This window comes from Cetorhinus maximus, unplaced genomic scaffold (genome assembly GCF_964194155.1).
Source record: "Cetorhinus maximus unplaced genomic scaffold, sCetMax3.hap1.1 HAP1_SCAFFOLD_245, whole genome shotgun sequence".
Classification (NCBI taxonomy): Eukaryota; Metazoa; Chordata; class Chondrichthyes; order Lamniformes; family Cetorhinidae; genus Cetorhinus; species Cetorhinus maximus.
In genome coordinates this window covers 574,096-596,580 of record NW_027596208.1, presented here as the reverse complement: position 1 = coordinate 596,580, position 22,485 = coordinate 574,096, and the positions used below count along the sequence as shown (strand labels likewise).

The 22,485-nt window shown below is 48.2% G+C and overlaps 1 protein-coding gene across 1 annotated transcript in view; it reads left to right on the top strand.

Annotated features, from left to right (window-relative positions):
- The first annotated feature begins 2,411 nt into the window (after positions 1 to 2,411).
- The window catches only part of LOC144673076 (ABC-type oligopeptide transporter ABCB9-like), a 42,395-nt gene continuing 22,321 nt past the window's right edge, over positions 2,412 to 22,485 (top strand). Inside the window, exons 1-6 of the mRNA XM_078535073.1 lie at positions 2,412 to 2,586; positions 4,631 to 4,836; positions 6,115 to 6,312; positions 8,918 to 9,046; positions 10,143 to 10,331; positions 12,422 to 12,595. Of these exons, the coding sequence (XP_078391199.1) occupies positions 2,490 to 2,586; positions 4,631 to 4,836; positions 6,115 to 6,312; positions 8,918 to 9,046; positions 10,143 to 10,331; positions 12,422 to 12,595 (993 nt within the window). The 5' untranslated portion in view covers positions 2,412 to 2,489. The remainder of the gene's footprint in view (positions 2,587 to 4,630; positions 4,837 to 6,114; positions 6,313 to 8,917; positions 9,047 to 10,142; positions 10,332 to 12,421; positions 12,596 to 22,485) is intronic.

Genomic DNA, 22,485 nt, shown 5'->3' with positions numbered 1-22,485 from the left:
GTTTGGGGGGTGGCAGGGTGAGTTTGGGGGTTGGCAGGGTGAGTTTCGGGGGGTTGGCAGGATGAGTTTGGGGGGTGGCAAGGTGTGGGGTGGGGGTGGCAGGGTGAGTTTGGAGGGGTGGCAGGGTGAGTATGAGGGGAGTGGCAGGGTGAATATGGGGGGGTGGCAGGTTGAGTTTGGGGGGAGTGGCAGGGTGAGTTTGGGGGGGTGGCAGGGTGAGTTTGGTGGGGGTGGCAGGGTGAGTTTGGAGGGGGTGGCAGGGTGAATTTGGGGGGGTAGCAGGGTGAGTTTGGGGGGGTGGCTGGGTGAGTTTGGGGGGGTGGCAGGGTGAGTTTGGGGGGGTGGCAGGGTGTGTTGGGTGGGCGTGGCAGGGTGAGTTTGGGGGCTGGCAGGGTGAGTTGGGTGGGGGTGGCAGGATGAGTTTGGGGGGTTGGCAGGGTGAGTTTGGGGGGTGGCAGGGTGAGTTGTGTGGGGGTGGCAGGGTGAGTTTGGGGTTGTGGCAGGGTGAGTTTGGGTTGTGGCAGGGTGAGTTGGGTGGGGGTGGCAGGGTGAATTTGGGGGAGTGTCAGGGTGAGTTTGGGGAGGTGGCATGGTGAGTTTGGTTGGTGGCAGAGTGAGTTGGGTGGGGGTGGCAGGGTGAGTTTGGGGGGGATGGCAGGGTGAGTTTGGGGGGGTGGCATGGTGAGTTGTGTGGGGGTGGCAGGGTGAGTTTGGGGTTGTGGCAGGGTGAGTTGGGTGGGGGTGGCAGGGTGAATTTGGGGGAGTGTCAGGGTGAGTTTGGGGAGGTGGCATGGTGAGTTTGGTTGGTGGCAGAGTGAGTTGGGTGGGGGTGGCAGGGTGAGTTTGGGGGGATGGCAGGGTGAGTTTGGGGGGGGTGGCATGGTGAGTTTGGTTGGTGGCAGGGTGAGTTGGGGGGGGCGGTGGCAGGGTGAGTTTGGGGGGTGGCAGACTGAGTTGGGTGGGGGTGGCAGGGTGAGTTTCAGGGGGTGGCAGGGTGAGTTTGGGTGGAGTGGCAGGGTGAATTTCAGGGGGGTAGCAGGGTGAGTTTGGGGGGGTGGCATGGTGAGTTTGTGGGGGGTGGCAGTGTGAATTTGGGGGGGCTAGCAGGGTGAGTTTGCGGGGGGGTGGCAGGGTGAGTTTCGGGTGGTGTCAGGGTGAGTTGGGGGGGGCGGTGGCAGGGTGAGTTTGGGGGGCTGGCAGGGTGAGTTAGGTGGGGGTGGCAGGGAGAGTTTCGGGGGTGGTGGCAGGGTGAGTTTGGGGGGGTGGCAGGGTGAGTTTGGGGGGGTTTGGCAGGGTGAGTTGGGTGGGAGTGACAGGGTGAGTTTCGGGGGGGTGGCAGGGTGAGTTTAGGGGGCTGGCAGGGTGAGTTTGGTGGGGGTGGCAGGGTGAGTTTGGGGGGTGGTGGCAGGGTGAGTTTGGGGGGGTGGCAGGGTGAGTTTGTGGGTTGGCAGGGTGAGTTTCGGGGGGTTGGCAGGATGAGTTTGGGGGGTGGCAAGGTGTGGGGTGGGGGTGGCAGGGTGAGTTTGGAGGGTGGCAGGGTGAGTATGAGGGGAGTGGCAGGGTGAATATGGGGGGTGGCAGGTTGAGTTGGGGGAGTGGCAGGGTGAGTTTGGGGGGTGGCAGGGTGAGTTGGGGGGGTGGCAGGGTGAGTTTGGAGGGGGGTGGCAGGGTGAATTTGGGGGGGTAGCAGGGTGAGTTTGGGGGGGGTGGCTGGGTGAGTTTGGGGGGTGGCAGGGTGAGTTTGGGGGGGTGGCAGGGTGTGTTGGGTGGGGGTGGCAGGATGAGTTTGGGGGGTTGGCAGGGTGAGTTTGGGGGGGTGGCAGGGTGAGTTGTGTGGGGGTGGCAGGGTGAGTTTGGGGTTGTGGCAGGGTGAGTTGGGTGGGGGTGGCAGGGTGAATTTGGGGGAGTGTCAGGGTGAGTTTGGGGGGTGGCAGGGTGAGTTGTGTGGGGGTGGCAGGGTGAGTTTGGGGTTGTGGCAGGGTGAGTTGGGTGGGGGTGGCAGGGTGAGTTTGGGGGGGATGGCAGGGTGAGTTTGGGGGGGGTGGCAGGGTGAGTTTGGGGGGGGTGGCATGGTGAGTTTGGTTGGTGGCAGAGTGAGTTGGGTGGGGGTGGCTGGGTGAGTTTGGGGGGGTGGCAGACTGAGTTGGGTGGGGGTGGCAGGGTGAGTTTGTGGGCTGGTGGCAGGGTGAGTGTGGAATGGTGTCCGTCTTGAGGATTGGTGTATGGTAGAGGGTGGGTGATCAGGGTTAAGGTGGTGGGGAAGTTTGGTGGGTTTCAGGTGAGCTCATGGTCACCCTGTTCTAGAGTGGTGAGCTGCTTAGACTGTCACTATCAGAAGATGCTGACAGTGATAATGATCGACTCAGGCGAGAGCTCTGTGAGTCCCAGGGTCTAGCACAGGAACTTCTATGCTGCTAACGTGAAGCCTTTCTGACTGAAGGAACTGTTCTTCCAGCTCCATTTCAGCAGGTCTCCGGGGAGGGCTCTTCATGTTCACCATGTGCAGGCTCAACAAACGGGTTCGAAATCAGCTCTTCTCTTCCCTGGTACAGCAGGAAATTGGCTTCTTTGAGGCAACTCGGACTGGTAAGGACGAAAACAGCTCTTATGTATTCATACAGCTGTTCAGAATGAAATCCCCGTGCTGTTAGAAACATTCCTGTTAGTAAGAGACATGGGTGGTGGCTATTAGTGCACTTGTAATCAACACACTGTAAAATTACTGTTTGTTATGATGTCAGGAAGATAATTTTCACAATGTTATTGGAATTTATCGTGAAGTAGAGTAATAGTGGGGTCTGTGGGTGTGTGTGACTTAATTGAATTAAAGGCAGCTGGTCTGAAGGCTTTGATGTCAGAATAGAAGCTAGGTTTTGAAATGCTAAGTAGGTAAACATGGGTGAAATTTTGGAATGTGAGGTGTAAAGGGAGCATTTGCATTTTAAAATAAACAAGAGTAGCTTTAATTCAAAAGAGGGGGGGTGAAATGTTACATCTAGCCAGAAGAAGTTAAGAAATAGTGGGCTGAATTTTCCCCCCGTTAGGGAGGGGGAAGTTGATGGGCGAGCGCGTGCCGGCACGCTTCCGATTGGCACCTCCAATCGGAGGTGCGGTGCCATTTTACGTGGGCGGGCCAATTAAGGCCCACCCAGCGTGACGTCCGCAGGGAAGCACTGTGCGCTCCCTGTGCAGGCTGGGGGGCGGATTCCTAAAATCGAGAGTGCGCTCTTTTGCGCATGCACACGAAAGAGCGCACTCATCTCCCTGAGGCTAAGTGCAGCCTCAGGGAGATCGGCTCTAAATGTGAAAAAGCTAAAAATAGAAAAATAAAATTTCTTTAACTTGCCCCCTCATGTGACAGTGTCACATGAGTTGGGACATGTTCATAATTTCCAAAAAAAACTTTATTAAAATTTTTAAACCCTACATGAAACCTCATCCCGCCCATGGATGAGGTTTCATGTTTTTTCTAGTTCGCGTCAGGGCTCCCGTCCTGCCCGCCAACCTTAAGGTTGGACGGGCTGGTCCACTAATTACTTTAATTACTCTGTCAATGGCCTCAATTGGCCATTGACAGGTCGGCGGGCGTGCAGCTGATTTTGCTGTGCTCCCGCCTTCCTGAAAATTTAAATGGGGCGTGGTGACGTCAGGAGTTCCGCCCGACGTCACCACAAGTCATTTTATGCGTCGGCGAGCGGGCCCCGCCCCGCCCCCGCTTGCCGACGGTAAAATCCAGCCCAGTGTGTATATTTTTCCCAAAGATCACTGGTAAAATTAGTACTATGATAGATTTTTGTTATTAGAGAGGTAAAGTCCAAAGACATTGTGAAACAATGGGGATTTGCATTCAAAGGGGAAAATATGTATAAAGGAGAGAAGGCTGTGTGTAAGGGGGCATTCTAAGATCTAACAAGTGTGAAAAGCTTCCAGCCTCTTGCCCAAATTGCTGTCTGCAAGAACTGAAGTTAAGAAAACTCACTTTGAATTTGACTGTTCAGGGTATCGTCTTGATTGGGTCTGTTAAAATCTATTTGTTTTTGCTATTGCCTTGACAGAGGTGTAACTGGGAGTTAGGTTAATCAGGGGAGCTGGGAGTTATCATAGTATTAATTTGTCGACCAATGTATATGCTTAAAATCATTTCTTCTATCAATAAATGTTTAATTTAGTTTTGTGGAAAAAAAAGCAATAAGACTCGGTGGTCTTCTTTCTATTGAATTCAAGGCACGCATCTCGGAATAAATATACAAATTACAAAACAGTTGTGGCAGTTGTTTCAAGTTTCCCTTTGGATTTGAGCAGCTTAGCATAACAAAATGCACACTAATATTACTGTTTGTAATGAATACACTGTACTATTATTGTTTGTGATGAACACACTAATATTACTGTTCATAATGGATACACCGTAATATTACTGTTTGTCATGAACATACTGTAATATTATTGTCCGTAATGAATACACTAATATTGCTGTTCATAATGAACACACTGTAATATGACTGTTCGTGACGAACAGTCTGTAACATTATGGTTAGTAACATTCTTGTATAGCTGTTGTATTACTATTACTGTCAATATCGTAACACACACACGATTGCCTGTATGTGTATTGTGTTTTATCCCACAGGTAACATCACCTCGCGTCTCTCCACTGACACCACACTCATGAGTCGTTCCATCGCAGCCAATGTGAATATCTTCCTGCGTAGTTTGGTGAAGACAGTCGGGATCCTTTTCTTCATGTTCTCCCTCTCGTGGCAACTCACCTTGCTAATGTTTATAGAGTCTCCCCTCACCATAACCATTCAGAAGCTCTATAATAAGTATCACATGGTAGGTATACATCCAGCAATACAACAGGTTGCAGTTGTTCCAGATAGTTTCTTTGTGCCTCTGTCAGTTTGACTCCACTTTTAAAAATTGGTGTATCTGGAACCCAGTTACTAAGTTCCTTTACAATTTTTACCATAGAGTATATATTTTCTCTCTTCATTTATTCCCTCAAAAGATATCGCTTCACATTTCACCCTATCAAATATCATCTGATATCTATGTACTGATATCTATGACTGTGTGTATGTGTCTCTGTGTTTGTGAGTGTGTGTGTCAGTGTGTGACTCTGTGTGTGTGAGAAGTCACTGGTAGTTCCCTGCAGCAACCGCATGCTATTTGTATGACTGTACATTTTGAAATGATAACCCCCTCTGTACCCAAATCCAGATTGCGATGCACCAGTGGTCCCAGCACTGACCCTGAGGGACATCATTCTTTACAATACTCCATATCCATATACACAGCATCCACTACAATTCTTTATCAATACTTAGATAGAATGTATATCACAGAAACAGGTCGTTCAGTCCAGCTGGTCTATGTTGGTGTTTGTGCTCCATACAAACTCTTCTCTCCCTAAATCTTTTAAGCCTATCAGTGTAATCCAGCTATTGCTTTCTCCCTTATGTGTTATCTAACTTCCCCTGAAATCTATCCATGTTTTTCATTTAAACAGCTACTTGTGCTGGCAAGTTCTTCGCTCTGATCACTTAATCAGTGAAGTTAGATTAGTGACTGTCTCATATTTATGACCTCCAGTTTTAGACTCCGATGTGAACACCTCTATGTCTACTCTCTCACATACTTTCAGAATCTTAAAGACCCTATTTGCTCATCCCACTGTCGTTTCTTTCTAGAGTAAAGTACCTCAGCCTGCTCGGTCTATCCTAAGGTATAACCTCTCAGTCTTGGTAAAAATCTAATTGATCGCTTCTTTTACACCTTCTCCAGTGCCTCAATACCCTCCTCCTATCATAGGGACACCACAAATGCGCACAGTATTCCAAGTGCAATATAATTAAGGTTTAAGTTCAAATTTAACAAAACCCCTTTTCAATTCATCCCTCTAGAAATGAACCCACTGCTTGGTTTGCTTTTTGTTCCTTATGGCTTTATTAATGTGCATTGCAACTTTGTAAGTGGTAGTTCCAGATCTCTGCTAAAATGTTAACACTTTATACTTATGTTGAAATTCATCCTCTATCACACAGCCAGGGATATGTCAGGGTCCCCAAGAGTTGTATTGGGTCTGAATGTTGTGTTTTGTTCTGGGGGCAGACGCTGGTCCAAGAGGTGCAGGATTCCATCGCTAAGTCAAACCAACTGGCCGGAGAGATCGTTTCAGGGATAAGAACAGTCAGGAGTTTCGCTACTGAGCACGAGGAGTCGGAACTGTTCAAGGAGAAGCTCCAGGCAACACACCAACTCAAGACCAAACGGGATATTGTTAGAGCGGTGTATCTAGTGTGTCTCAGGGTAAGTGGACAGGTCAATCTGCTCCCTGTGTATATCCCAGCATTGGGACTGCTTCACCCAGCTAATGGTCACCTCCTACCCTGAGCACCGATCCACCTCTTCATAATGTTAACTCTTTCGGACAGCGTGTGAATCCACAAGTTTGGCATGAAAACAGATGCGTGGCAGTCTGGAACGTTTATAGGGTGGGGTAGTTCAGTGTTTCCCACTCTCTGGCCAGGATCTTTAGGTCGGCGAGCGGGGTGGCGGGGCCCGCTCACCGATGCGTAAAATGACGCAGGATGACGTTGAGTGGAACGCCCGACCTCACCCCGCGTCATTTCCATTTCCAGGTCGGCGGGGGCGCAGCCGAATCAGCTGTGCACCCGCCGACCTGTCAATGGCCTATTGAGGCCATTGACAGAGCCAATAACCTCATTAATGGACCTGCCCGTCCAACCTTGGGGCTGGCAGGCAGGCCGGGAGCCCTGGTGGGCTACAGAAGAAGCATGAAACCTCATCCTTTCCATGAGCGTTTTTAAAAATTTAATAAATATTTGATTTAAAGCGATGGACATGTCCCAACTCCTGTGACAGGGTCAGGGAAATTTTGTTTTTGTACCTTTACCATTTTTACATTTGAAGTCAATCTCCCTGAGGCAGCACTTAGCCTCAGGGAGATGAGTGCGCTCTTTTGTACGCATGTGTGAAAGAGCACACTCCTGGCTGAGGGAATCCCCCCACCGCCTGCACAGGGAGCACATACAGCCTCCTGGCAGACGTCATGCTGGGCGGGCCTTAATTAGCCTGTCCACTTAAAATGGCGGGACGCCCGCAATTGTAAGCGCCGATGAGCAGCGCGCCAGCACGCGCCCACTCCTGCACTTCCCCCCCAACAGGGGGAAAATTCTTCCCTCTGTGTACAGGGGAGGGTAGTTCTGTGTCCGTCCCCCTCTGTGCGTCTCACCTGTCTCTCTCACTCTCTGTGTACAGGGGGTGTAGTTCTGTGTCTCTCACTCTCTCTCTCTGCCTCGCTCTCACTCTCTCTCTCTGCCTCGCTCTCACTCTCTCTCTCTGCCTCGCTCTCACTCTCTCTCTCTGCCTCGCTCTCACTCTCTCTCTCTGCCTCGCTCTCACTCTCTCTCTCTGCCTCGCTCTCACTCTCTCTCTGCCTCGCTCTCACTCTATCTCTCTGCCTCGCTCTCACTCTCTCTGCCTCGCTCTCACTCTCTCTCTCTGCCTCGCTCTCACTCTCTCTCTGCCTCGCTCTCACTCTCTCTGCCTCGCTCTCACTCTATCTGCCTCGCTCTCACTCTCTCTGCCTCGCTCTCACTCTCTCTGCCTCGCTCTCACTCTCTCTCTCTGCCTCGCTCTCACTCTCTCTCTCTGCCTCGCTCTCACACTCTCTCTCCGCCTCGCTCTCACTCTCTCTCTGCCTCGCTCTCACTCTCTCTCTGCCTCGCTCTCACTCTCTCTCTCTGCCTCGCTCTCACTCTCTCTCTCTCTCTCTGCCTCGCTCTCACTCTCTCTCTCTCTGCCTTGCTCTCACTCTCTCTCTCTCTCTGCCTCGCTCTTACTCTCTCTCTCACTCTGCCTCGCTCTCACTCTCTCTCTCTCTCTGCCTCGCTCTTACTCTCTCTCTCTGCCTCGCTCTTTCTCTCTCACTCTGCCTCGCTCTCACTCTCTCTCTCTGCCTCGCTCTCACTCTCTCTCTCTCTGCCTCGCTCTTACTCTCTCTCTCACTCTGCCTCACTCTCACTCTCTCTCTCTGCCTCGCTCTCACTCTCTATGTACAGGATTAGTTCTGTGACTGAAAGAAAAACAGAAAATGCTGGAAAAACACAGCAGGTCTGACATCACCTGTGGAGAGAATAACAGGGTTAACATTTCGAATCCATATGACTTTTCTTCAGAGCTAAAGGGAAGTAAAAATGTGATTAAATTGATACTGTTTAAGGGGGGTGGAACAGGTGAAGCTGGATAGAAGGCCACTAATAGGTGGAGGCAAAGGAGAAATTGCAAAAATATGTCATAAACAAAAGGTCAAAGGGTTGTTAAACATGGTGGTATTGGCTAAAGGAGGTGCTAATGGTGACATTAAGAGTGGAAAGCAGAATGTGATAATGGCAGGGCCAGGGTGAGCACTCTGGAAAGTGACAGATGGCCCTCCTGGGGGTGGAGTAAGAGGAGGGGACGGTGGTGGGATATAGGTTAAAAGCTCGAGGTAAAACAATGAATAAAAATGGAAATAAATTGACGGGGGGAATAAATAAATAAATAAATAAAAAATGAATATAGCAAAAATGGGTGGGGATGGAGGAAAGAATTCATGGTCTGAAGTTGTTGAACTCAATGTTAAGTTCGGAAGGCTGTAAAGTGCCTAGTCGGAAGATGAGGTGCTGTTCCTCCAGTTTGTGTTGAGCTTCACTGGAACATTGCAGCAGGCCAAGGATGGACAAGTGGGCATGAGAGCAGGGTGGAGTGTCGAAGTGGCAAGCGACAGGGAGATCTGGGTCATGCTTGCGGACAGACCAAAGGTGTTCCACAAAGCGGTCACCTAGTCTGTAGTTCTGTGTCTCTCACTCTGCCCAGTTCTTGATTATTTTTTGTTTCTGTGTTTATCTAGCACGTACAGCTTGCCATGCAGCTGATCATGTTGTACTGTGGACAGTACCTGATACACACAGGACAGATGAGCAGTGGGAATCTTGTCGCTTTTATAATGTACCAAATGGATTTTGGAATTTATGTGCGGGTAAGTTTAACTCCAGTCCCTGCTGGTCTCCTGATTGAAGTGTTAGTTTGCTGCTGAGGTCTCTTGGTAGTTCCACAGTCTGTTCCATTCTCTTCTCTCAGTCCCAGCATGTCCAGCATGGACTGGTGAATCTTGAATTACTCCAGTCCACAGTTTCGGCTGAAGGCTTTAATGAGTTGGAAGGAAATAAAAGTTGGGAGATTTATATGGTGGCATCTCAGCTCATTCCTGCCCATCCCTGTATATTCCCATCTGATCTCTGTAGATTCCTGTCTAATTCATGTCCGAGTTTCCCACATTCCTACCCAGCCCCTGTACATTGCTCATCCATCCCTCCACATTCCCAACTGATCCATTTAAATTTCCATTGCGTTGCTTTCCCTGTGCCTTCTCATTCCATACACATCCGTTACCCTGCTGTTAGAGCCACACCCAACCAGGTAAGTGCTCCTTCATAACCTGACTTGTGCCTTGTAGGTGGTGAACCGGGTTTAGGGAGTCAGGAGGTGGGTTACTTTTCGCAAGATTGCTAGCCTCTGGCCTGCTCTTGTGGCTACAGTATTTATGTGGCCACTCCTGTTCAGTTTCTGGTCAATGGTAACCCCCAGGATGTTGATAGTGGGGGATTAATGACGGTAATGCCATTGAATGTCAAAGGGCGATGGTTAGATTCTATTTTGTTGGAGATGGTCATTGCCTGGCACTTATGTGGTATGAATGTTACATGCCACTTCTGCCATGTGTTTCTGGAATGTTTGTGAACGTGTTGTCTTTGTTTCCATGTGTATTTGATGTGCATTTCTCTGTGTGTGTGTCTGTGTGTGTGTGTCTGTGTGTGTGTGTGTGTGTGTCTGCGTGTGTCTCTGTCTATGTGTGTCTCTGTCTGCGTGTGTCTCTGTCTGGGTGTGTGTCTGTGTGTGTGTGTGTCTGTGTGTGTGTGTGTGTGTGTCTGTGTGTGTGTGTCTGTGTGTGTGTGTCTGTCTGTGTGTCTGTCTGTGTGTCTGTCTGTCTGTGTGTCTGTCTGTGTTCCAGTCTTCCTTGTGAGCAAGTACATGAATACATTCAGAGTAATGCTGATCTCTCTCAATTTGAACAGACCTTGGTTCACATGTACTCCGAGATGATTCATTCAGTGGGAGCAGCAGAGAAAGTCTTTGAATATCTAGATCGGAAGTCCAGTGTTCCGACTGATGGGAAACTCGCAGTCGAGAAACTGAAAGCACATGTGAAATTCCAGAATGTGTCCTTCTCCTACCCAACAAGACCCGACATCCAGGTCTTAAAGGTAAGATTATAATACATTGAAATCGCCATACTGCAGCCACAGTATTTATATGTCTAGGCCAGTTCAGTTTCTGGTCAATGGTAACCCCCAGGATGTTGATAGTGGAGGATTCAGTGATGGTAATACCATTGAATGTCAAGAGGTGATGGTTAGATTCTCTCTTGTCGGAGATGATCATTGCCTGACACTTATGTGGTGCAAATGTTACTTGCCACTTGTCAGCCCAAGTCTGGATATTGTCCGGGTCTTGCTGCATTTGAACATGGACTGCTTCAATATCTGTGGAGTCAGGAATGGTGCTGAATATTGTGCAATCATCAGCGAACATCTCCACTTCTGACCTTATGATGGAAGGAAGGTCATTGATGAAGCAGCTGAAGATGGTTGGGCCAAGGACACTACCCTGAGGAACTCCTGCAGTGATGTCCTGGAGCTGAGATCACTGACCTCCAACAACCACAACCATCTTCCTTTGTGCTAGGTATGACACAAACCAGTGGAGAGTTTTCCCCCTGATTCTCATTGACTTCAGTTTTGCTAGGGCCCCTTGATGCCACACTCGGTCAAATGCTGTCTTGATGTCAAGGGCACTCACTGTCACCTCACCTCGGGAGTTCAGCTCTTTTGTCCATGTTTGAACCAAGACTGTTATGAGGTCAGGAGCTGAGTGACCCAGGCGGAACCCAAACTGGGCATCACTGAGCAGGTTATTGCTAAGCAAGTGCCACTTGACAGCACTGTTGATGACCCCTTCTATCACTTTACTGATGATCGAGAGTAGACTGATGAGGCGGTAATTGGCCGGGTTGGATTTGTCCTGCTTTTTGTGTACAGGACATCCCTGGGCAATTTTCCACATGGCCGTGTAGATGTCAGTGTTGTAGCTGTACTGGAACAGCTTGACTAGGGGCACGGCAAGTTCTGGAGCACAAATCTTCAGTACTTTTGGCAGAATATTATCAGGGCCCATAGCCTTTGCAGTATCCAATCAATGCCTTCAGCCGTTTCTTGATATCACATGGAGTGAATCGAATTGGCTGAAAACTGGCATCTGTGATGCTGGGGACCTCTGGAGGAGGCTGAGATGGATCATCCACTCGGCACTTCTGGCTGAAGATTGTAGCAAATGCTTTAGCCTTATCTTTTGCACTGACATGCTGGGCTTCTCCACTGAGTTGGGAATATTTGTGGAGCCTCCTTCTCCAGTGAGTTGTTTAATTGTCCACCACCATTCACAACTGGATGTAGCAAGACTACAGAGCTTAGTTCTGATCTATTGGTTGTGGGATAGCTTAGCTCTGTCTACCACTTGCTGCTTATGCTGTTTGGCACTGTGGTCCTGTGTTATAGCTTCACCAGGTTGACACCTCATTTTTAGGTATGCCTGGTGCTGCTCCTGGCATGCCCTCCTGCACTCTTCATTGAACCAGGGTTGATCCCCTGGTTTGGTAATAATAGTAGAATGGGGGAAATGCTGGGCCATGAGTTTACAGATTCCAGCAGTGGATGAAACAGTGAATTCCACTGAGACCTGAGTTCGGATATTGATGGTAGTGTTACAGTGAATTTCAATGAGATATTACATCAGGTACTGAATGTTACATTGGATCCCAGCGTGATCTGAGATCAGGTGTTAAAGGTCATGTTACAGTGGATCGCAATGAGATCTGAGATGATGTATTGAGGTTGATGTTAGAACGAGCTCCGAAAGGCTTGTATTCGCTTCCACTGTTTTCACCTCATTGAGATGTTCACTCTCTTAATTCTACTTCCATCCTGTGCTCTTTATGTCCAAAACCAATCTCCTTAGTTTTGAGTGTTAAACTGTTGTTGGCCACTTGTCAGCCTCTTCTCCTGTTTCTATCCTTCTCTAGTCTCTTACCTTGTTCCTCACTTTCTAGCTTGGTATGAGGAACAAACCTGGATCCCCATCCTTTTGTACCAGAGTTCACACTGTTTCAAAGGGGATGGATTCAGGCCTGAGTGGTGACTATCAATTTGACCTATTTTGCCAATTCCAGACCACGTGTGCTGTTTCCAGTATCGCTCCAAGTTGATCTGCTACTTGTGACTATTGTATTTGTTTTCAGAATGTGTCCTTTGAGCTGAAGCGAGGGGAGATCACAGCCCTGGTGGGTCCCTCTGGTGGGGGGAAGACTACCTGTGTGGCTCTGCTGGAGCGATTTTATCAACCACAGTCTGGAGAGATTCTGCTGGATGGGAAACCAATTGAGGAATATGAACACAAATATTATCATAACAAGGTGAGTGACAGAGTGTAGTGTACACAGGGACAGTGACAGAGTGTAATATACAGAGGGACAGCGACAGAGTGTAATATATACAGGGACAGCGAGAGAGTGTAAGATATACAGGGACAGTGATGGTGTGTAATATACCCAGGGACAGTGAGAGAGTGTAGTATACACAGGGACAGTGAGAGAGTGTAATATATACAGGGACAGTGAGGGAGTGTAATATATACAGGGACAGTGAGGGAGTGTAATATACCCAGGGACAGTGAGAGTGTGTAATATACACAGGGTCAATGAGAGAGTGTAATATACACAGGGTCAATGAGAGAATGTAATATACACAGGGTCAATGAGAGAGTGTAATATACACAGGGTCAATGAGAGAGTGTAATATACACAGGGTCAATGAGAGGGTGTAATATACACAGGGTCAATGAGAGGGTGTAATATACACAGGGACAGTGAGAGGGTGTAATATACACAGGGACAGTGAGAGGGTGTAATATACAGAGGGACAGTGAGAGACTGTAATATATACAAGGACAGTGAGAGAGTGTAATATACCCAGGGACAGTGAGAGAGTGTAATATACCCAGGGACAGTGACAGAGTGTAATGTACACTGGGGCAGTGACAGAGTGTAATGTACACTGGGGCAGTGACAGAGTGTAATGTACACTGGGGCAGTGACAGAGTGTAATGTACACTGGGGCAGTGACAGAGTGCAATGTACACTGGGGCAGTGACAGAGTGTAATGTACACTGGGGCAGTGACAGAGTGCAATGTACACTGGGGCAGTGACAGAGCGTAATGTACACTGGGGCAGTGACAGAGCGTAATATACACTGGGGCAGTGACAGAGCGTAATGTACACTGGGGCAGTGACAGAGCGTAATGTACACTGGGGCAGTGACAGAGCGTAATGTACATTGGGGCAGTGACAGAGCGTAATGTACACTGGGGCAGTGACAGAGTGTAACGTACACTGGGACAGTGAGAGAGAGAGAGTGTAACGTACACTGGGACAGTGAGAGAGAGAGAGTGTAACGTACACTGGGACAGTGAGAGAGAGAGAGTGTAACGTACACTGGGACAGTGAGAGAGAGACAGTGTAACATACACTGGGACAGTGAGAGAGAGAGAGAGTGTAACGTACACTTGGACAGTGAGAGAGAGAGAGTGTAACATACACTGGGACAGTGAGAGAGAGAGAGTGTAACGTACACTGGGACAGTGAGAGAGAGAGAGTGTAACGTACACGGACAGTGAGAGAGAGAGATTGTAACGTACACTGGGACAGTGAGAGAGAGAGTGTAACGTACACTGGGACAGTGAGAGAGGGAGAGTGTAACGTACACTGGGACAGTGAGAGAGTGTAACGTACACTGGGACAGTGAGAGAGAGAGTGTAACGTACACTGGGACAGTGAGAGAGAGAGAGTGTAACGTACACTGGGACTGAGAGAGAGAGAGTGTAACGTACACTGGGACAGTGAGAGAGAGAGAGTGTAACGTACACTGGGACAGTGAGAGAGAGAATGTAACGTACACTGGGACAGTGAGAGAGAGAGAGAGAGTGTAACGTACACTGGGACAGTGAGAGAGAGAGAGAGTGTAACGTACACTGGGACAGTGAGAGAGAGAGTGTAACGTACACTGGGACAGTGAGAGAGAGAGAGTGTAACGTACACTGGGACAGTGAGAGAGAGAGAGTGTAACGTACACTGGGACAAGTGAGAGAGATAGAGAGTGTAACGTACACTGGGACAGTGAGAGAGAGAGTGTGTAACGTACACTGGGACAGTGAGAGAGAGAGAGTGTAACATACACTGGGACAGTGAGAGAGAGAGTGTAACGTACACTGGGACAGTGAGTGAGAGAGAGTGTAACGTACACTGGGACAGCGAGAGAGAGAGTGTAACGTACACTGGGACAGCGAGTGAGTGTAATGTACACACGGGCAGCGAGAGAGAGTGTAATGTACACACGGGCAACGAGAGAGAGTGTAATGTACACAGGGACAGTGAGAGATTGTAATGTACACAGAGTAATATAGAAAGTGACAGTGTAGTATGCACAGTGACAGGGATGGTGTGTGATATACACAGGAACAATGAGTAAGTGTAATGTACACGGGCAGTGAGAGAAAGTGTGTATAATGTGCATGGGCAGTGAGAGAGTGTATAATGTACACGAGCAGTGAGAGAGAGAGAGTTTAATGTACACGGGCAGTGAGAGAGAGAGTGTATAATGTACACGGGCAGTGAGAGCGAGTGTATAATGTACCCGGGCAGTGAGAGAGAGAGTGTATAATGTACACAGGCAGTGAGAGAGAGAGTGTGTAATGTACACGGGCAGTGAGAGTGAGAGTGTATAATGTACACGGGCAGTGAGAGAGAGAGTGTATAATGTACACGGGCAGTGAGAGAGAGAGTGTATAATGTACACGGGCAGTGAGAGAGAGTGTATAATGTACACGGGCAGTGAGAGAGAGAGTGTATAATGTACACGGGCAGTGAGAGAGAGAGTGTATAATGTACACAGGCAGTGAGAGAGAGAGTGTATAATGTACACGGGCAGTGAGAGAGAGAGTGTATAATGTACACGGGCAGTGAGAGAGAGAGTGTATAATGTACACGGGCAGTGAGAGAGAGAGTGTATAATGTAAAAGGGCAGTGAGAGAGAGAGTGTATAATGTACATGGGCAGTGAGAGAGAGAGTGTATAATGTACATGGGCAGTGAGAGAGAGAGTGTATAATGTACACGGGCAGTGAGAGAGAGTGTATAATGTACACGGGCAGTGAGAGAGAGAGTGTATAATGTACACGGGCAGTGAAAGAGAGTGTATAATGTACACGGGCAGTGAGAGAGAGAGTGTATAATGTACACGGGCAGTGAGAGAGAGAGTGTATAATGTACACAGGCAGTGAGAGAGAGAGTGTATAATGTACACGGGCAGTGAGAGAGAGAGTGTATAATGTACACGGGCAGTGAGAGAGTGTGTATAATGTACACGGGCAGTGAGAGAGAGAGTGTATAATGTAAAAGGGCAGTGAGAGAGAGAGTGTATAATGTACATGGGCAGTGAGAGAGAGAGTGTATAATGTACATGGGCAGTGAGAGAGAGAGTGTATAATGTACACGGGCAGTGAGAGAGAGTGTATAATGTACACGGGCAGTGAGAGAGAGAGTGTATAATGTACACAGGCAGTGAAAGAGAGAGTGTATAATGTACACGGGCAGTGAGAGAGAGAGTGTATAATGTACACGGGCAGTGAGAGAGAGAGTGTATAATGTACACGGGCAGTGAGAAAGAGAGTGTATAATGTACACGGGCAGTGAGAGAGAGAGTGTATAATGTACATGGGCAGTGAGGGAGAGAGTGTATAAGGTACACAGGGACAGTGAGAGCGAGTGTAATGTACACAGGGACAGTGAGAGCGAGTGTAATGTATACAGGGACACCGAGAGAGAGTGTAATGTACACAGGGACAGCGAGAGCGAGTGTAATGTATACAGGGACACCGAGAGAGAGTGTAATGTACACAGGGACAGTGAGAGAGTGTAATGTACAGAGAGAGAGTGTAATATACACAGGGACAGTGACACATTGTAGTATGCACAGGGACAGTGATGGAGTGTGATATACACAGGGACAATAAGATAGTGTAATATACACAGGGACGGTGAGAGAGCGTGTAATGTACACAGGGGCAGTGAGAGAGAGAGTGTAATATACACATGGACAGCAAGACAGAGAGAGAGAGTGTAATGTATACAGAGACAGTGAGAGAGAGTGTAATGCACACAGGGACAGCGAGAGAGAGTGTAACGTACACTGGGACAGTGAGAGAGTGTAATGTACACGGACAGAGAGTGTAATGTACACAGGGACCGTGAGAGAGAGCGTAATGTGCACAGGGACAGTGAGAGAGAGTGTAATGCACACAGGGACAGCAAGAGAGAGTGTAACGTACACTGGGACAGTGAGAGAATGTAATGTACACGGACAGAGAGAGTGTAATGTACACAGGGACCGTGAGAGAGCGTAATGTATACAGGGACAGTGAGAGAGAGTGTAATGCACACAGGGACAGCGAGAGAGAGTGTAATGTATACAGGGACAGTGAGAGAGAGTGTAACGTACACTGGGACAGTGAGAGAGTGTAATGTACACGGACAGCGAGAGAGTGTCATGTACACATGGACAGTGACAGAGAGTGTAATGTACACAGGGGCAGTGAGAGAGAGAGTGTAATAAACACAGGGACAGCAAGACAGAGAGAGAGAGTGTAATGTATACAGGGACAGTGAGAGAGAGCGTGTAATGCACACAGGGACAGCGAGAGAGTGTAATGTACACAGGGACATCAATAGAGAGAGAGAGTGTAATGTACACGGACAGCGAGAGAGTGTCATGTACACAGGGACCCTGAGAGAGAGTGTAATGTGAAAAGGGACAGTGAGAGAGAGCGTAATGTGCACAGGGACAGCGAGAGAGAGTGTAATGTACAATGGGACAGTGAGAGAGAGTGTAATGTACACAGGGACAGTGAGTGAGAGAGAGTGTGTAATCTACACAGGGACAGTGAGAGACAGTGTAGTGTACACAGGGACAGTGAGTGAGAGAGAGTGTAATGTACACTGGGACAGTGAGTGAGAGAGAGTGTAATGTACACTGGGACAGTGAGACAGAGTGTGTAATCTACACAGGGACAGTGAGAGAGAGTGTAGTGTACACACGGACAGTGAGAGAGCGTGTAATGTACACAGGGACAGTAACACAGTATAATATTCACAGCAACAGAGAGAGTGTAATGTACACAGGTACAATGAGGGATGTAATGTACACAGAGAGAGTGAGAAAGTGTAACATACACAGGGACAGTGACACAGTGTGGTATGCACAGGGACAGTGATGGTGTGTGAAATACACAGGGACAATGAGAGAGTACAATATACACAGGGCCAGAGGGAGAGTGTAATATGCACAGGGCCAGAGGGAGAATATAATTTACATAGGGATAGTGAGAGAGTGTAATGTTCACAGCGATAGTGAGAGAGTGTACTATGCACTGAGACAGAGAGAGTATAATATACACAGGGCCAAAGGGGGAGTGTAATATACAGAGGGACAGCGAGAGAGTGTACTATGCACAGAGACACTGTGAGGGTATAATATACACAGGGCCAGAGGGAGAGTGTAATATGCAGAGGGACAGTGACAGAGTGTAATATACACAGAAACAGTGAGAAAGTGTAATGTGCACAGGGACAGCGAGAGATTGTATAATGTACACGGACAGTGAGAGAGAGTGGAATGTACACAGGGACAGCAAGAGAGAGTGTGTGTGTGATGTACACAGGGACAGTGAGAGAGTGTAATGTACACAGGGACAGTGAGAGAGTGTAGTGTACACAGACAGCGAGAGTGAGTGTAATGTACACTGGGACAGTGAGAGAGAGAGAGTGTAACGTACGCTGGGACAGAGAGAGAGAGAGTGTAACCTACACTGGGACAGCGAGTGAGTGTAATGTACACACGGGCAGCGAGAGAGAGTGTAATGTACACACGGGCAGCGAGAGAGAGTGTAATGTACACAGGGACAGTGAGAGATTGTAATGTACACAGAGTAATATAGAAAGTGACAGTGTAGTATGCACAGTGACAGGGATGATGTGTGATATACACAGGGACAATGAGTAAGTGTAATGTACACGGGCAGTGAGAGAAAGTGTGTATAATGTGCATGGGCAGTGAGAGAGTGTATAATGTACATGGGCAGTGAGAGAGAGAGTGTTTAATGTACACGGGCAGTGAGAGAGAGAGTGTATAATGTACACGGGCAGTGAGAGACAGTGTATAATGTACACGGGCAGTGAGAGAGAGAGTGTATAATGTTCACGGGCAGTGAGAGAGAGAGTGTATAATGTACATGGGCAGTGAGAGAGAGAGTGTATAATGTACACGGGCAGTGAGAGAGAGAGTGTATAATGTACACAGGCAGTGAAAGAGAGTATATAATGTACACGGGCAGTGAGAGAGAGAGTGTATAATGTACACAGGCAGTGAGAGAGAGAGTGTATAATGTACACGGGCAGTGAGAGAGAGATTGTATAATGTACACGGGCAGTGAGAGAGAGTGTATAATGTACACGGGCAGTGAGAGAGAGTGTATAATGTACACGGACAGTGAGAGAGAGAGTGTATAATGTACACGGGCAGTGAGAGAGAGTGTGTATAATGTACACGGGCAGTGAGAGAGAGAGTGTATAATGTACACGGGCAGTGAGAAAGAGAGTGTATAATGTACACGGACAGTGAGAGAGAGAGTGTATAATGTACACGGGCAGTGAGAGAGAGAGTGTATAATGTACACGGGCAGTGAGAGAGAGAGTGTATAATGTACACGGGCAGTGAGAGAGAGAGTTTATAATGTACACGGGCAGTGAGAGAGAGAGTGTATAATGTACACGGGCAGTGAGAGAGAGAGTGTATAATGTACACGGGCAGTGAGAGAGAGTGTATAATGTACACGGGCAGTGAGAGAGAGAGTGCATAATGTACACGGGCAGTGAGAGAGAGAGTGTATAATGTACACGGGCAGTGAGAGAGAGAGTGTATAATGTACACGGGCAGTGAGAGAGAGAGTGTATAATGTACACGGGCAGTGAGAGAGAGAGAGAGTGTATAATGTACACGGGCAGTGAGAGAGAGTGTATAATGTACAAGGGCAGTGAGAGAGAGAGTGTATAATGTACACGGGCAGTGAGAGAGAGAGTGTATAATGTACACAGGCAGTGAGAGAGAGAGAGTGTATAATGTACATGGGCAGTGAGGGAGAGAGTGTATAAGGTACACAGGGGCAGTGAGAGCGAGTGTAATGTACACAGGGACAGTGAGAGCGAGTGTAATGTATACAGGGACAGTGAGAGAGAGTGTAACGTACACTGGGACAGTGAGAGAGTGTAATGTACACGGACAGCGAGAGAGTGTAATGTACACAGGGACCGTGAGAGAGAGCGTAATGTGCACAGGGACAGTGACAGAGAGTGTAATGTACACAGGGACAGTGAGAGAGCATGTAATGTACACAGGGGCAGTGAGAGAGAGAGTGTAATAAACACAGGGACAGCAAGACAGAGAGAGAGAGTGTAATGTATACAGGGACAGTGAGAGAGAGAAGAGTGTAATGCACACAGGGACAGCGAGAGAGTGTAATGTACACAGGGACATCAATAGAGAGAGAGAGTGTAATGTACACGGACAGCGAGAAAGTGTCATGTACACAGGGACCCTGAGAGAGAGTGTAATGTGAAAAGGGACAGTGAGAGAGAGCGTAATGTGCACAGGGACAGCGAGAGAGAGTGTAATGTACAATGGGACAGTGAGAGAGAGTGTAATGTACACAGGGACAGTGAGTGAGAGAGAGTGTAATGTACACTGGGACAGTGAGAGAGAGTGTGTAATCTACACAGGGACAGTGAGAGAGAGTGTAGTGTACACAGGGACAGTGAGTGAGAGAGAGTGTAATGTACACTGGGACAGAGAGAGAGTGTGTAATCTACACAGGGACAGTGAGAGACAGTGTAGTGTACACAGGGACAGTGAGTGAGAGAGAGTGTAATGTACACTGGGACAGTGAGTGAGAGAGAGTGTAATGTACACTGGGACAGTGAGACAGAGTGTGTAATCTACACAGGGACAGTGAGAGAGAGTGTAGTGTACACACGGACAGTGAGAGAGCGTGTAATGTACACAGGGACAGTAACACAGTATAATATTCACAGCAACAGAGAGAGTGTAATGTACACAGGTACAATGAGAGATGTAATGTACACAGAGAGAGTGAGAAAGTGTAACATACACAGGGACAGTGACACAGTGTGGTATGCACAGGGACAGTGATGGTGTGTGAAATACACAGGGACAATGAGAGAGTACAATATACACAGGGCCAGAGGGAGAGTGTAATATGCACAGGGCCAGAGGGAGAATATAATTTACATAGGGATAGTGAGAGAGTGTAATGTTCACAGCGATAGTGAGAGAGTGTACTATGCACTGAGACAGAGAGAGTATAATATACACAGGGCCAAAGGGGGAGTGTAATATACAGAGGGACAGCGAGAGAGTGTACTATGCACAGAGACACTGTGAGGGTATAATATACACAGGGCCAGAGGGAGAGTGTAATATGCAGAGGGACAGTGACAGAGTGTAATATACACAGAAACAGTGAGAAAGTGTAATGTGCACAGGGACAGCGAGAGATTGTATAATGTACACGGACAGTGAGAGAGAGTGGAATGTACACAGGGACAGCAAGAGAGAGTGTGTGTGTGATGTACACAGGGACAGTGAGAGAGTGTAATGTACACAGGGACAGTGAGAGAGAGTGTAATGTACACAGGGACAGTGAGAGTGAGTGTAATGTACACAGGGACAGTGAGAGAGTGTAGTGTACACAGGGACAGTGAGAGAGTGTAGTGTACACAGACAGCGAGAGTGAGTGTAATGAACACTGGGACAGTGTGAGAGAGTGTAACGTACACTGGGACAGTGTGAGAGTGTAACGTACACTGGGACGGTGAGGGAGAGCGTAACGTGCACTGGGACGGTGAGAGAGAGAGAGTGTAACGTGCACTGGGACGGTGAGAGTGAGCGTAACGTGCACTGGGACGGTGAGAGAGAGCGTAACGTGCACTGGGACGGTGAGAGAGAGCGTAACGTGCACTGGGACGGTGAGAGAGAGCGTAACGTGCACTGGGACGGTGAGAGAGAGCGTAACGTGCACTGGGACGGTGAGAGAGAGCGTAACGTGCACTGGGACGGTGAGAGAGAGCGTCACGTACACTGGGACAGTAACACAGTGTAGTATGCACAGGGACAGTAACACAGTGTAGTATGCACAGGGACAGTGATGGTGTGTGAAATACACACAGGGCCATAGGGAGAGTGTAATATACATTGGGACAGTGAGAGAGTGTACTATGCACAGAGACAGTGAGAGAGTATAATATACACAGGGCCAGAGGGAGAGTGTAATATGCAGAGGGACAGTGACAGAGTATAATATACACAGTAACAGTGAGAGAGTGTAATATACACAGTTGTTAACAGAATAATGTACTGCGGAGTAATACTATCGCTAATGCACAGGAAAGGTAACAGTATCATAATTCCCCAGGGTGTGGATTTCTGTCTATCCCCCACCCCCTTACTCTCTGGAAGAAATCTCCCCTCAATCTCAGCCCCCTGCCTCTCTCCATTAGGAGAAGGCCATTCAGCCCATTGACCATGGTCCACTATTAAATTCCATCACATCTGATCTCTATGTTAACCTTATCTACCCACTGTGGCTCCGTCACCCTTAATACCTTTGATAAACAAAATTCCTACAATCCCAGTCCTTAAATTTTCATTTGACCTCCATGTTCAACCTTATCTACCCACTGTGGCTCCGTCACCCTTAATACCTTTGATAAACAAAATTCCTACAATCCCAGTCCTTAAATTTTCATTTGACCTCCATGTTCAACAGCGAGTGAGAGTTTTAGATTTCCACTCAACCACTGCCCTCTTATTTAATTCCCCCAAGATTGGGGAAATTATTTCTAACACTCTTATCAGATCAAGACCCTTAATAATTGTGGAGCAAAAGCCCGTGTCAGATCTTCACTGTTATGATGAAGAGAGCCTTTGTTTTTGTAGTTTCAGCTCCTAACTAAAGCGTCTCACCCCTGGATCAGCTCAGTGAATCTCTCCTCCTCCCCCAGTCTCCCAGGGGAGATGCTAAATGCCTGATCACTCTGATGGAGGTTAAATGATAGAGTGATGGTACTGTTTTGGAGAAGAGCAGAGGAGTTATCTCGTATGTCCCTGGCCAATATTTACC